This window comes from Prionailurus bengalensis, chromosome A3, assembly GCF_016509475.1.
Source record: "Prionailurus bengalensis isolate Pbe53 chromosome A3, Fcat_Pben_1.1_paternal_pri, whole genome shotgun sequence".
NCBI classification, from domain to species: Eukaryota; Metazoa; Chordata; class Mammalia; order Carnivora; family Felidae; genus Prionailurus; species Prionailurus bengalensis.
Window position 1 is genome coordinate 114,711,498 of NC_057354.1, and position 14,529 is coordinate 114,726,026.

At 43.0% G+C, this 14,529-nt stretch overlaps 1 protein-coding gene across 2 annotated transcripts in view; it reads left to right on the top strand.

Annotated features, from left to right (window-relative positions):
* The first annotated feature begins 281 nt into the window (after positions 1–281).
* Positions 282–14,529, top strand: part of MEMO1 (mediator of cell motility 1) — a 124,954-nt gene continuing 110,706 nt past the window's right edge. The window contains exons 1-2 of one of the 2 annotated variants that reach the window (XM_043604202.1): positions 282–606; positions 1,052–1,129. In XM_043604202.1, coding sequence (XP_043460137.1) covers positions 333–606; positions 1,052–1,129 — 352 coding nt within the window. In that variant the 5' untranslated portion in view covers positions 282–332. Of the gene's footprint in view, positions 607–703; positions 1,130–14,529 lie in introns of those variants that run through there. The other variant, XM_043604200.1, reaches the window with a different exon arrangement.

A 14,529-nucleotide genomic window follows, 5' to 3' on the forward strand; every position in this document is an offset into this window, starting at 1 on the left:
TTTCTACAAATGAACTTCCCAACGTGGCCACGAGCTCGCATCCCTGGGAGTGAAACCTTGGGGGTGTGAATTCACTAAAAATTCGTGTGCATGACGGGGATTGGGGGGGGGGGAAGGGCAAACTGGACTGTCCTCGTGGAAAACCGCATCGGCGTGCCCTCGGAGCTCTACATTTAAGGAAGTTGGCTGGGGGAGGGGGCTTGCCCTGCGGCTGCGTCCTGCTCCCCGCACCCTCCCCCCCCCCCCCCCCAAAGCCTCTGCTGCCGCTAAACCCCGGAGAGCGGAGCGTGCACGTTGAGATTCCTCGGCGGGCCTGGCAGCGGCTGCTGGGCATGCTCAGTGGGCAGGACCCGTTAGAGTGGCGAGTAAGGAAGCGTTGGCTCCTCTCTGGGTCTGCCTTCCCCGGTTCAGGCCCCGGCCCTGGGCTTTTGTGTGCGCGGAGCTGCAGCCGCCGCTGCCTCCTCGCGGGGCCGCCCGACCCCAGATGCCGGCCGGCCTGTCCGGTTTCCGCCGTTAACCTCGCCGCGCGGCTGGAGGAGGAGCGGGGCGGGGCGGGGCCCGCGGGCCGGCGGCCGGGCGGGCAGGAGGGCCCTGCCGGGGGTGGGGGTGGGTGCGGGGAGTCCCGCGGGGGGTGGGGGGAGGGGGCGGGCGCGGAGTCACGGGGGTGGGGTCACCGGCGGTGGCTCGGGGAGGCCAGCTGGGAGGGGAGGGGGCCGTGGGGGCGGCTCGGCGGAACCGGCCGCGGCTGGGGAGCAGCGGCGAGGCCGGGGGCCGGGGCCAGGGCGTTCCGGGCTTCGCTGAAGCCGCCGCGGGCCCCATCTTCCGGCGGTCGCCGGAGTTTGTGGTGATTGTTGCTGCCTCCGCCACCGCCCCGGCTGCCATCTCCTCCTCCTGGGCCGCCGCCTCCTCCTCTTCCTCCTCCTCCTGGGCCGGGCCGATCCCCTCCCCGCCGCCGCCTCCTCCTGGGCTGGGCCCGCGGTGTCTCGTCCCCTCGCGGAGCCGCTCCTGCCGCCGCCGCCGCCGCCTCCTCATTCATCCTCGTGCACCATAGGCGGCACAGGCACCAAGATGTCCAACCGAGTGGTCTGCCGGGAAGCCAGTCACGCCGGGAGCTGGTACACAGCCTCAGGTAGGGCCCCAGGCCGGCCGGCCCGCCCGTCAGCACGCCGCCGCCGCCTGGCCCCGCGCCCGCGGCCGCCCGAGGTCGGCGGCCCGGCCCCGCGCGGCGGCGGGAGGGACGAGGGCGCGGACGGCCGCCGGCCGCGGACCGCGTGGGGAGGGAGCGGCCCGGAGGCCGGCCTCGCCGCCTCCCCCACCCGGGTTGGGCAGCCCGCCGGGCAGCCCGGGGCCGGCCGCCCTTCTCGCTCAGCCCGGAGTTGGGCGAGAGGGAGAGTGGCCGCCTCGGCAGCCTGCGCCCTCCCTCGGGACCCGGCTGGAGCAGGGAATGCGCTCCCGGAGCTCCCGGACCCGAGTCTGCTGGTCGCCGCCTCCGGCTCCCGGGAGGCGGGCGGCCGGCCGGCCGCTGCCACCCCCCCGAGAGGACGGTCTGCCCGGCGCCCGAGCCCCGCTTCCCCCACCCGGCGCCGAGGGAGGGACGCGCGTTCCTGTGCTCGCGGTTGCTCCCCGCCGGCGGTCCGAGCGGCGCCCGCCACCGGGGCAGTCCTCCGTCTGGCGGCGTGCACGGCCGCGTCCGCTCTCCCCTCTCCCGCGAGGAAGTCCTCTCCCTCCTCCGCTGGCAGTTTGGCAGGAGGCAGCGCTCCGCTCTCACCTTTAAGGTGCTCAGCTGTCTGGAGAGGAGTGCGCGGGGTAGTACTTTTTCACGTTGCCGGACCGGAGCCCACGGCTCCGCCCGTGAGGTCTGCGGGAGCGGGGTCTTTTCTGGGATTTGCAGCTCTTGTGTGTTGGGGGTAGAGTAGAAGTGTTGCCAGGCGGTGGCTTGGGGTGGCCTCCCAGCTCTTTTGTCAGTGTTTTCATTGTTACTGTCATTCACGAAGGGGGCAGCTGGGATTTGGCATCAGCACTTTTGCTCAGCAGCCTCGCCACTCTCTAGTCGCTCAGCACCACGCAGGTGCTGAGGTACCTAAGGAATTAGATTAGGGTCTGAGCGAACGGAGGCTTCTGTCCACACTGCCTAAAAACATTTTAGAGCTCTTTAAGAAAGCCTAGGGACTTTCCCTTTAATAAACGTTTTGTTAGAGCGACTGTTTTCTGGGATTACTTTCAGGAGTCACATTTCTGGTAAGTTAACAAAGAAAAGTTCCCCTGTGATTCCTAATAGTTTTCAGTCATTTGGTATTGGCTTATCAATAACTAGACCTAACTTTAACGTGGATCGCATCATGTTTCCTTTTGCAAATAGTTGGATTGGCTAGTGACATGGTTTGTGAGACAGCAAGGATTTGGAGGAAAATTCATTTCTCTGAAGTTGCTAAACGAGCTCATAAATACATGCACTTTACTGACTCACTGAAGATTCGCTGCCTTAGGAAGACACAAAAGAATCATAATTTGCAAGCCTAACAGGTAGCTGTAGTTTTGTACTAAGCAAATGACATTTGGCTTACCTTCATGGTCCTAAAGTACTTCATAAACATTTAATCATTTCTCACAACCTGAGAGTGTCAGTTAGCTTTTCTTGTTCAACATATGGGGCTGTGCCCAAGACTGTGTACTAGGCAGAACAGGAACTGAGAAATGGGGCAGTCCCTAGCTCCTGGGTTTGCCCTCCAATTTAGTGTATTGCTAACATCCAGTTTATCAATTATAGTCTTTTCAGGGTTGTAAGTCACTAAGCTTCTTCAGTGTATTTTGAAGGTTAAAAAGTCTCAGTTTTCACTTTCATGGCCTTCTTTTGATTTATTTCTTTTGGTTTTGTTTTCTGTGCCTTTCTATAAGTGTTAAGTGTTTTAAACTTTTTTTTTTTTTTTTTTTTTGTAGCTTGCATTGAAATTTCAACAAAGGATTCTGGAGGAATTTTTATAGATTCTTGAACATTCTTTGGGTAATAAAATAAGGCAGAGTTGACACTTTGGACTTGAAGAGACTTCTTCAATAATCTCAAATATGGGAATTCTTTTATCCGGCTCAAAACATTCTCTAAGTATAGCTATCATTAGGGAATGAAAATGAAGTAATTTCTTTCTTTCTTTCTTTGTGTGTGTGTGTGTGTGTATGTGTAAGCATAATTTTATTTTTTTCAGTGTTAGGTTCAGGTGTACAGTATAGTGATTCAACAATTCCTGTAATGGACTGTTTTCTTAAAAAATTTGAAATACAATCTTATTTCCCTAAACTTTCAAAGAAATCGATAATGCCATTTTGATAATGTGAATAGTTATAGACAACTTCATTGTTAAAAAAATTCAGAGCATGAGTGTCTTGTGTGTGTGTATGTATATATATGTGTGTGTGTGACTTTAAACTTAAGTGATTATTTAAAAAAAAAAAAATTTTAATGTGTATTTATTTTTGAGAGAGAGAGAGAGACAGAGCGTGAGCCCGGCAGGGCAGAGAGAGAGGGAGACACAGAATCCGAAGTAGGCTCCAGGCTCTGAGCTGTCAGCACAGAGCCCGACGCTGGGCTTGAACCCACGAGAGACCATGACCTGAGCCAAAGTCAGACAACCGACTGAGCCACCCAGGCGCCCCTAAACTTAAGTAATTATTAAGGATGAATTTAAAGCAGTGTAGTTGTAAAAGCTTATTTTGTATTTGAAAAATAAGTGAAGTAAAAATAAGTAAACTTCAACTTGGTTTGGTAACTTGTTTAACATTACCCAGTGTACCTATATTGATAACTTTGACCATTGGAAAAGTTTTACTTGTGTTATTGTTTTCCCTGGTGAACTACTCTTAAAAACTTGAGTAATAGGAGAGAGACAGATGTCATTGTGGATTGTCATTCTGTTCTTCCTACATCATTCAGATCATGTCCATAGAATTAAAGTATTTGGTTATGGGTGAAATCACATTTGCTTCAGTTCAGAAAAAAAAAAAAAAAGTTTGTGTGTACTTATATATGTTACATGTATATACACATATATATCTTTGTTTTTATTTACTTCTTGTTATATGCTAGATCCACTAATAGAAGTCTAAATTATTCCCTGCCCTTGAGGAATTTACAGTTTATTTAAAGTAAGTAATAAGACAGCAAATACATTTTGGATAAATTAGGAGTGCTTTTATAGGAGTTCTGAGGATTGTGGAATCACTTTAAGGTAGGATTTGAATTGTGCTTTGAAGGATTGGTATTTAGGTGGGTTTGGAGAGGAGAAAAGAACATTGGGGAACACCACAAAATACAGAGACAAATAATGTGAATAGATCAATTTAATAAGAATGGAAGGTTCACACTTGGGTATAGTTCTTGAGCCTGGAATAGTAAGTAGGTTGGTGCTACAGTATTGATGCCTGTGAATGCTATGCATAATAGTGATTTGACTTATTCAGTAGGCAGTCAGAACCAAGGGAGAAGTTTCTGAGTAGGGAGCTAATATGTGAGTAGCATTTTAGGAAAATTAATCTCATAGGAAGGTTAACTCTCAGTTCTTTACCTGTGTATAGCAGGGATCAGCAAACTATGCCCACAGCCCAGATCCAGTCTGCGGTCTTTTTTTTTTTTTGGTTAAGTCCACTAACTAAGAATGGTTTTTAATTTTCAAAGGGTTTAAAAAACAAGCATAAACCAAAAAGTGCAGTAGAAACTGCGTGGCCTGTAAAACCTAAAATATTTAGCCCCTTTACAGAAAAATATGCCAGCTTCTAGTGTAGGTTAGTGGTTCTCAAAGTGTGATCTCTAGACCAGCAGCATAATGTATCTGTACTCTGTATTTTCTCTTACAGCTTTTATTTCATTATTTCAGGCTCTTACTATCTTATATCAAGACAGTTATAACTGCCTCCTAACTGGCCTTCTTTCTGCCCGTCTTATCCTCCTTAAGTCCATCCTCCACGTAGCTCCCTGAATAATCTTCTGACCACATTAATTCCTTCACATAAATCTCACTGACCATCTTGCTTGTTGGAAAAGGTCTGTTTCTTCATGACTTGGCATCCTCCTTTTTGGCCACTCCCTTCTACCCCATCCCAGTCCTTGCTTTTACCACACCTTAAAGCAACATGTAGCAGCTGTAATTGTTTCTTTAAATACATTGTGCTTTTTTACTCAAGCTGTTTGTCTGATGGAATGCACTTTGCCAGGATAATTCCTACTCTTCTTTTAAAGACTCAGGTGTTCGTACCTCCAAGAAGCCTATCCTGTTGCCTTGCCTCTTCCTGGCTGTTTTTGATGTTCCTTTGTACTCTCATAACGTGCTCAGCTTTACATTTACTTGGTTCTCTGTATGTGTGGTCTTCTGTAACGCTAGGAATTGCTTGAAGCTAGGAGCAGTATCTTACTCATTTTTTGTACCCTGAGTACTCAGAACAGATTTTATACTTAGTAGGTATTTAGTAAGTATTTGAATGAATGAATGTTAAAGTGCTTCACATATAGTAAATATGGACAAAGATCTTGATTGTTTAAATCCTGAAGAACAGCAGCGTGATATAAGTTAAATCTCTGAGTGTAGTACCAATGAAGAATGTCGGTGGTGGGAAAGGATTAGAAATCCTTTCACCAGTTGGGGACCTCATTTTATACAAGACTTTTAAAGAAGTGTAACATGCCTTTAGAAAAGCGTATGACTAGATGAATTTTCACATCATAAGCACGTTCGTGTAATCAGTACCCAGCTAAAGAAACGTTTCAGTGTTGGAATCCCCAACCCCTGCTGTGTTCTTTGTATTCTAACACTAGAAAAGTTTTGCATGTTTTTGAACTCTATATAAAGTAGGATCATAAAGTATATCTTATTTGAGCTTCTTTTGCTCAAAATATTATATTTATGAGATTAACCCCTGTTGTGTTGTAATTTGTTTTTTCTTGTTGCTTTATTCTGTTATGTGAGTATACCACAGTTTATTCATTCTCCTGTTGGTGGACATTGGATTATTTGGTGCAATGAACATAGTTGTACTTTTTTTTCTGGTAAAAAAAAAAGTTTTTTTTTTAAATTTATTTTGAGAGAGAGAGAGAGAGAGAGCGCACTCATTACCCGGCAAGTTGGAAAGGGGCAGAGAGAGAGAATCCCAAGCTGACTCCACACTCAACGAGGGGTCTGATTCAGGGCTCGATTCCACAAACCATGAGATCATGACCTGATCTGAAATTAAGAGTTGGCTGCTTAACCGATCGATCCACCCAGGCACCCCTACAGTGGAATTGTTAAGTCATGATTATGGTATGCTCATTTTTAGTAGATTCTGCTAAAGTTTTGGAAAGTGGTTTTATGAATTTTTGCTCCCACCACCAGTGTATGAGTTCTAGTTGTTCTGTATCTTTGTCAACACTTACTATTGTCAGTCTTTTTATTTTTACTTATTCTGGATTGGTAGGTAGTGGTATTGCATTGTAGTTTTAATTTTATTTTCCTGATGACTAATAAAGTTGAACACCTTTTTATATTAGGGACCCTATGATATTGGCCATTTGGATTTCTGCTTTTGTGAAGTACCTATTACAAAGTCTTTGGGTCTTTTTCTATTAGGTTGTTTACTTTTTTCATATTGATTTGTAGTTCTTTACATATTGTGGTTATAGTCTTGTTAGATTTATATATTGCAGGTATTTTTTACTCTGTAGCTAGCCCTTCCAGGATCTTGGTGTCCTGGTGAATCAAAGTGCTGAATCAAAGTGCTTAATTTTGTCCTGGTGAATCAAAGTGCTTAATTTTAAAGAAGTCTAGTCTGTCAATTGGTTAGTGCTTTTTAATTTCCATTTGTGAAATCTCTGCCTATGTCAATGTTATGAAACTACTTTCCTATGTTTAATTCTTAATTTTTATTTTTAAATATTTATTTATTTGGAGAGGGAGAGGGAGAGGGAGAGAGAGAGAGAGAGAGAGGGAGGGAGAGGGAGAGAGAACGAGCAGGGGAGGAGCAGAGAGAGGGGGAGAGAGAATATCCCAAGTAGGCTCCTGGCTGATAGCACAGAGGAGGTCATGAGATCATGACCTGAGCTGGAATCAAGAGTTGAAATAAAAAATCAGATTCATAATCAACTGAGCCACCCAGGCACTGTCCCCCACCCCCCATGTTTTCTTTCAAAAGCTTTATCTTTTTTTTTTTTTAATTTTTTTAATGTTTATTTATTTTTGAGAGGGAGAGAGACAGAGCATGAGCAGGGCCGAGGGGCAGAGAGAGAGAGAGAGAGAGAGAGACAGAATCCAAAGCAGGCTCCAGGCTCTGAGCTGTCGGCACAGAGCCTGATGCGGGGCTCGAACTCACCAATGGTGAGATCATGACCTGAGCTGACGTTAGCCACCCAACAGACTGTCTGAGCCACACTGGCACCCCTAAAAGCTTTATCTTTTTACCTTTCATATTTATATCAATAATTCATCTGGTTGATAGCTGTATGTGTATGAAGTAGGTATATTACATAAATTTTTTTTGTTGAACTAAATGTAGATACAGAACAAGTATTCAAGTGTACACTTTGATGAATATTCAGATTTAACATACTCTATGTAACCAGCCTGTTATATCAAGAAATAGAATGTTGCCAGCATTCCAGAAGGATACATTATGTTTTAATGTTTAAAAAAAATTTTTTTTTTAATGTTTTTATTTATTTTTGAGACAGACAGAGACAGAACATGAGCAAGGGAGGGGCAGAGAGAGGGAGACAGAATCTGAAGCAGGCTCCAGGCTCTGAGCTGTCAGCACAGAGTCCCACACGGGGCTCGAACTCATGGACTGTGAGATCATAACCTGAGCTGAAGTTGGATGCTTAACCGACTGAACCACCCAGGTGCCCTGTTTAAATGTTTTTTTGAAATTGTATGTCTAAGTGTATATTTAATGTGGGGCCTTTCCCCCCTACCCTGTCCCCAAAAATGGTTGTTATATTGATGGTACATCTCATAATTACTGGTGTCCTGGAATCAAGGAAATATAGCAAAGTCTGATGATTTCAAAAAGCATTCTTGAAGTGTTTGTATGATATATATCTTAAAAAAAAATTTTTTTTTTAATGCTTATTTTTGAGAGAGAGAAAGAGAGCATGTGTGTGAGTATGGGGGAAGGGCACAGAGAGAGAGAAAGAGAGAGAGAGAGAGAGAGAGAGAGAGACAGAATCTGAAGCAGGCTCCAGGCCCCGTGCTGTCAGCACAGAACCTGACATGGGGCTCAAACCCATGAACTGTGAGATCATGACCTGAGCTCAAGTTGGACACTTAACTGACTGAGCCACCTGGGCACCCCTGTATGATATATGTCTTAATTGCAGTTTTACTTTTTGAGTTGTTTTATTCATTTTGCCATATTTCTAAACTTTTAATAAAATTTTGTCAGGGTGCTGTGGTTGGAAAACTGCAATTGTTTTATTTTTTTGACATGTGCCTTGAGTTTAGAGTGTCAAAATACATCTCGGTGTGTGAGAAATTGAAAAACTGTCTAATAAAGATATTCTCCTTTGAAGTAAAGAGATTATATGTATAATATTTAGTCTTAAAATTAACTTTTTAGGTTACTAGATACAGTGTTCTGTATGCTGATTTTTCTTTGCATTTCATCCTGCTGTTTTAGTTGGAAAAAGGCAAGAAGGAAAGAACAAATTTAATAGGCAAACTGTTAAAGTTTTGTTTGATTACCACTGGCTCTTTCTCACTTTCCTTCTTGTTTTTTCTCATGTATTTTCCAAGTCAAAGTCATCTTTCTTACCTCCATGGTATAGTTTGTAGTTATCTCCTTTTGGATTTTTGTCCATTTGAAAGACCAGGATGATAGCAAAAATGTCCTTCATTAAACATATTCCATGGGTACGTTTCCTATATTTGTATATAATCTGTAATCCTCAAGGACACTACAAGGTTGGTATTGTCTCCATTTATGGATGTGGAAATAATGACTCAGAGAGGTTGAATAACTTGTTTAAGGTATATTTAAGTGGAGGAGTCTGATTGCAGGCAGCCAGTCTGACTGCAAGGAGATATGGTGAGATATGCTGCTCCAAACATTGAAGTTTTCTGCTCTTCAGGTTTTTTCTAAACTATTGACATTTAACTCACACTTGTGTATATCTTATGGTTTATAAGGCATTTTCTCATACATTTTTGATTTTCACAATAATCCTGTGATTAGGTATAGGATAGGTAAGGCAGGCAGGCTTTCTTTAATCCACCCCCTCCTTGCTCTCTTATTGATGAGAAACTGAGACTTGGCGGAGGCTAAATTGCCTGAGTCATACTACTGGTAAACGGCGAGCTAGGATTTGAACACAGGACTTCTGGCTGAAGGCTACTGTTTTTTGTTTGTAGTGCTGCTGGAGTAAGAGAGAAGTGGAATTATTTGGAGTCAGTAAGCATCTCTATAATTGTTAAATAAATGTTTTAGATTATAAAATAATAAAAGTGTGACTAGAAACACTTATGAATATTGAATATTATTCATAGAAAATAAATACTGGTAAAGGAATTGGTTTATTTTAATTAGGCTGGTCCCAGAATTTGAATCAGGCTGAACAAAACTTGATACTTCTGGAGAGGCTTTGTTTAACATTCAGTGATTCAGTATTGAATAAATTGAGCTCTGTGTGAAGGGTACTGCTCTAGGGACTAGTAGTGTAGCAGGAGATGAAACAAACAAAAATCCCTAGAGTGTATATTCTGTTTGGAGGAGATAGACAATAAATAAGGTAAGTAAGTAAAATATATAGTATATTAGATACGGGAAAGTGCTATGGAGAATTATAAAGCAAATCAGAGCTGCTGATGCATAAAAATGTTTAAGAATCGGAGGGAAGTTTGCAATTTTAAATAACATTGGAAGGGAAGACTTCATTTGAATGACTTTGAGTGAAGACTGGAAGTAGAGGAGAGAGAGCAAGCCTTGCATTGCAGGTAATTTTAGAGGCCAAGATAATTTTTTAAGTTTATTTATTTTTGAGAGACAAAGACAGCATGAGTTGGAGAGAGGCAGAGAGAGATGGAGAAAGAGAGAATCCCAGGCAGGCTCCACACAGTGCAGTGCCTGACATGGGGCTCAAACTCACAAAACTCACATGACCTGAGCTGAAAGCTTGAGACTCTTAACTGACTGAGCCTCCCGGGCGCCCCTAGAGGCCAAGATAATTTTAGGCTGAAGGTACGTTAAGTTCAGAGGTCCTGAAGCTAAAGCTGGCTTGGAGTATTGGAGAAACAGCAAGGAGGCCATTGCAACTGGTATGAAGTGACATGGATAGAGTAGTGTGATACGAGGTTAAAAGTAAATGGCTGGAGCAGAGGCACAGAGGTGCTTTGGTCAGACAGGTCTTGAAGACCATTGTAAGGACTTTTCTTTTTTTTTTTTTTTTTTTTTAAATTTTTTTTTTTCAGCGTTTATTTATTTTTGGGACAGAGAAAGACAGAGCATGAACGGGGGAGGGGCAGAGAGAGAGGGAGACACAGAATTGGAAACAGGCTCCAGGCTCCGAGCCATCAGCCCAGAGCCTGACGCGGGGCTCGAACTCACGGACCGCGAGATCGTGACCTGGCTGAAGTCGGACGCTTAACCGACTGCGCCACCCAGGCGCCCCTGTAAGGACTTTTCTTGAGTGAGACAGCTGTTGGAAGGTTTTGAGCAGTTGATGACATGCTCCATTTAGATTTACTAGAATCACTTGACTGCTGTAGTGAGTGTCAGGGAGTAGTGAAGCTGGTGGCAAGGGCAGAACCAGAGAGACCAGTTACAAGGAAAGCACTAATCCAAGTAAGAGATGATAAAGGCTGGCATTGAGTAATAATAGCAGTGGAGGCAGGTCAGAGTGATTGGTTACTGGATATATTTTTTTTTTAAAATTTTTTTTTTTTCAATGTTTATTTATTTTTGGGACAGAGAGAGACAGAGCATGAACGGGGGAGGGGCAGAGAGAGAGGGAGACACAGAATCAGAAACAGGCTCCAGGCTCTGAGCCATCAGCCCAGAGCCTGATGTGGGGCTCGAACTCCCGGACCGCGAGATCGTGACCTGGCTGAAGTCGGACGCTTAACCGACTGCGCCACCCAGGCGCCCCGGTTACTGGATATATTTTGAAGGTAGAGCTGACGGGATTTGCTGCCATACTTGGAAGTGGGGTATGAGAGAAATAAGTCTCAGGTATTTCTTTCTTTCTTTTTTTTTTAAATTTTTAAATGTTTATTCATTTTTTTTTGAGAGACAGAGATACAGAGTGTGAGTGGGGGAGGGGCAGAAAGAGAGGGAGACAGAGAAACTGAAGCAGGTTCCAGACTCTGAGCTGTCAGCACAGAGCCCGATGCAGGGCTCAAACTCACAAACCATGAGATCATGGCCTGAGCCAAAGTCGGCCACTTAACCGGCTGAGCCACCCAGGTGCTCCAGTCACGGATATTTCTTCAGGTTTATCTGTTAGAAATTGCAGTAATGGAGTTGCTACCACCTGAGGTAGGGAAGACTTATGAGGAAAAAAAAAATGGTAGAGGAAGGTTAGGAGCTCTATTTTGGTTTTAAATTTTGAGGTACTTACTGTAAGTCACGTGGGTACATGAGCCTAGACTTTAGGGGAGAGGCCTAGACTGGAGATGTAGAATTGGGAATTATCATTATATAGATGGTATTTAAAGCCAAGTGTCTGGTGAAATCACAAGAAAGGGAATAGCTAGGCCAAAGAGGTTCATGACTAAGCCTTAAAACGTTTCCAACCTGAAGAGGTTGGGTAGGTGAGGGAGATCATGTAAGGAAGACCAACTGAGCATCTCATTAGGTGGAGAATGAGATAGCCTAGGAGCCAAGTAAAGAAAATGCTTGAAGACATCTCAGTGCAGTTAATATAGATTTGCCTTGGAGTTTTTTCTTTGACATACACATTTCAGTCTGGTCTAGGCTGCTCTGCTCTTCGACATCGTTTATGCTATTGCCAGAGCTTCTCAACTCGTTGCCTACTTTCCATTCTGTTCTTTACACAACAGAGAGAGAGGGAGAGAGAGAGAGACAGAGAGACAGAGCGCGCGAGAGAGATATCTTCTAAATATGTGAATGAGATAATGGTCATTTTTCAGAACCCTCCCCTCATACTTAAAATCACATTCAAAATTCTTACTGAGGCTTAGAAGGTCTTACACGCTCTCCTCTGCTCAACTTTCTGATTTCATCTCCTACCACTTACTCTTTATGCTGTTCCAACCATTCTGGCCCTCTTACTGTTTCCCAAATATGTCAAGCTTATTCCTGCCTTAGGACTTTTGCAGGTACTTCCCAAGATTGGCTAGTTCGGGCAGAGTAGCCAAGGAAAGGATATTTTTACTAATTCCCTTATTTTGCTAGTCACAACTAAGAGTAGAAATAGGAAGGGGTGAAAATGGGTGGGATAGCTTTTCTCAAAGTGTGATGACAAACAGTAGTCCCTGGAGATGCCTTTGCAGAAAGGCTTTATGGTCAAGTAAGTTTAGGAAATGTTGCATCTGTTTTTCTCCCTTGGGCCCAGATAACTAACAATAGACTTGTTTTATGGCTCATTACATGGTCTGTCTTGGTGAATGTTCTGTGTTCATTTGAAAATAATGTATGTTTTCTGTAGTTGTGTGGTGGAATGCTTTCTAAATGTTAATTAGGTTAAGTTGGGTTATTGTATTTAAGTCTTCTACATTCCTATTGATTTTCCTTATTTTATTATTTATGTTAGTTCCTGAGAGCAGTATTGAAATTCGCAACTATAGTTCTGGGTTTGTGTATTGTTTCTTTTAGTTTTGTTGATTTGTTGATTCATGTATTTTAAATATCTTATTTAATGTACATGTTTGGGATTATGTTTTCTTGAATTAACTATTATTATGTATGTTCCTCTTTATATCTGGTAATATTTTTTGTTCTGAAGTGTTCCTTGTTTTATATTAATAAAGCCAGTCCAGCTTTCTCATAGGTAATATTTGTATGGTACATGCTTTTTCATCGGTGTCAGGGGTCACTGAGACTACCTTCAGGTTTGATGAGCCCTTAGAAGGACTCCTAGAACTCAGAAAAGCTGTTATACTTACAGGTACAGTTTATTACAGAGAAAGGATACAGATGAAAATCACAGAAAGGGAAAGGTGCATATAGTGGAGTACAGGACAAATCAGGTATCAGTGTGTCCTCTCTCAGTGCAGTTGCTCTGACAGTGTTAAATTCTGTCATCAATGATTTGACAACAAGTATGAAGTCTTGACAGCCAGGCAAGCCCATTTGGGCCGTGGTATCACAGGTTTTTATTTTATTGGGGGTGTCAGTCTTATAGGCATAGAGCACTCTTGTGACTGACCTTAACTTATCAGTCTCTAGCTCTCCTGTCTTTTGCAGAGCTCATAGTGATACAGTGTGGCCCATGGTATCAGGAAAACAAAAACAGGAATTTACGACAAATCATATTGTTAGCATAAACTAGCAAGGCCCTAGGTATACGAAGACCCCCTTTTTTTTTATTGTGGTAAAATATACATAGCATGAAATTTGCTATTTTACCAATTTCTAAGTGTACACTTCTGTGGCATTTAAGTATATTAATATAATTTGCAGCCATCACCAATGGTTTCCCCAACTGAAAGTCTGTACTCCTTAAATACTAACTTCCTATTGATTCCTCTTCTCATCTCCTGGCAACCACCATTTTACTTTCTTTATCTATGAATTTTCCTATCCTAGGTGTCTAGGTTAAGTGGACTCATAAAATATTTGTCCTTTTTTGTGTGACTTACTTTACTTAATATGTTTTCAAGGTTCATCCGTATCCAAATTAGTATGTATCAGAATTTCATTTCATTTCAAGGCTGAATAATATCCATTGTATGTATAAACCATATTGTATTCATTCATCTGTTGATGCACAGTTGGGTTGTTTGTACCTTTTGGCTATGTGAATTAATAGTCCTGTGAATGTTGGCGTGCAGGTATCTGCTTGAGTCCCTGCTTTCAGTTGTTTTGGGTATCTGTCTAGGAGTAGAATTGCTGGGTCATAGGGTAATTCCATATTTAACTCTTTGAGGAATTAGCAAACTGATATCCACAGCAGCCACACTATTCTACATGCCTACTAGCAATGTACAGGGGTTCTACTTCCTTCACATCCTTGCCAACACTTGTTCTTCCCCCCCTTTTTTTCTTTGATAATAGCCATCCTAATGACTAATGATATAGAACATGTTTTCATGTGATCATTGGCCATTTGTAGATTATCTTTGGAGAAATGTCTACTCAGGTCTTTCTCCTATTTTTAAATTGGTTTGTTTCTTTTTATGAAGTTAAAAGAATTCATTGGATATTCTGGAAATTAATCCTTTATCAGACATATGAGTTATAAGTATTTTCTTCCATTCTATAGATGGTCTTTTCCTTTCATGATAGTATCTTTTCATGCACAAAAACTTTAATTCTGATGAAATTCAGATTTATTTATTTATTCATTTATTTATTTTTCTTTTGTTACTTCTGCTTTGGTGATGTATAAGCAACCATTGA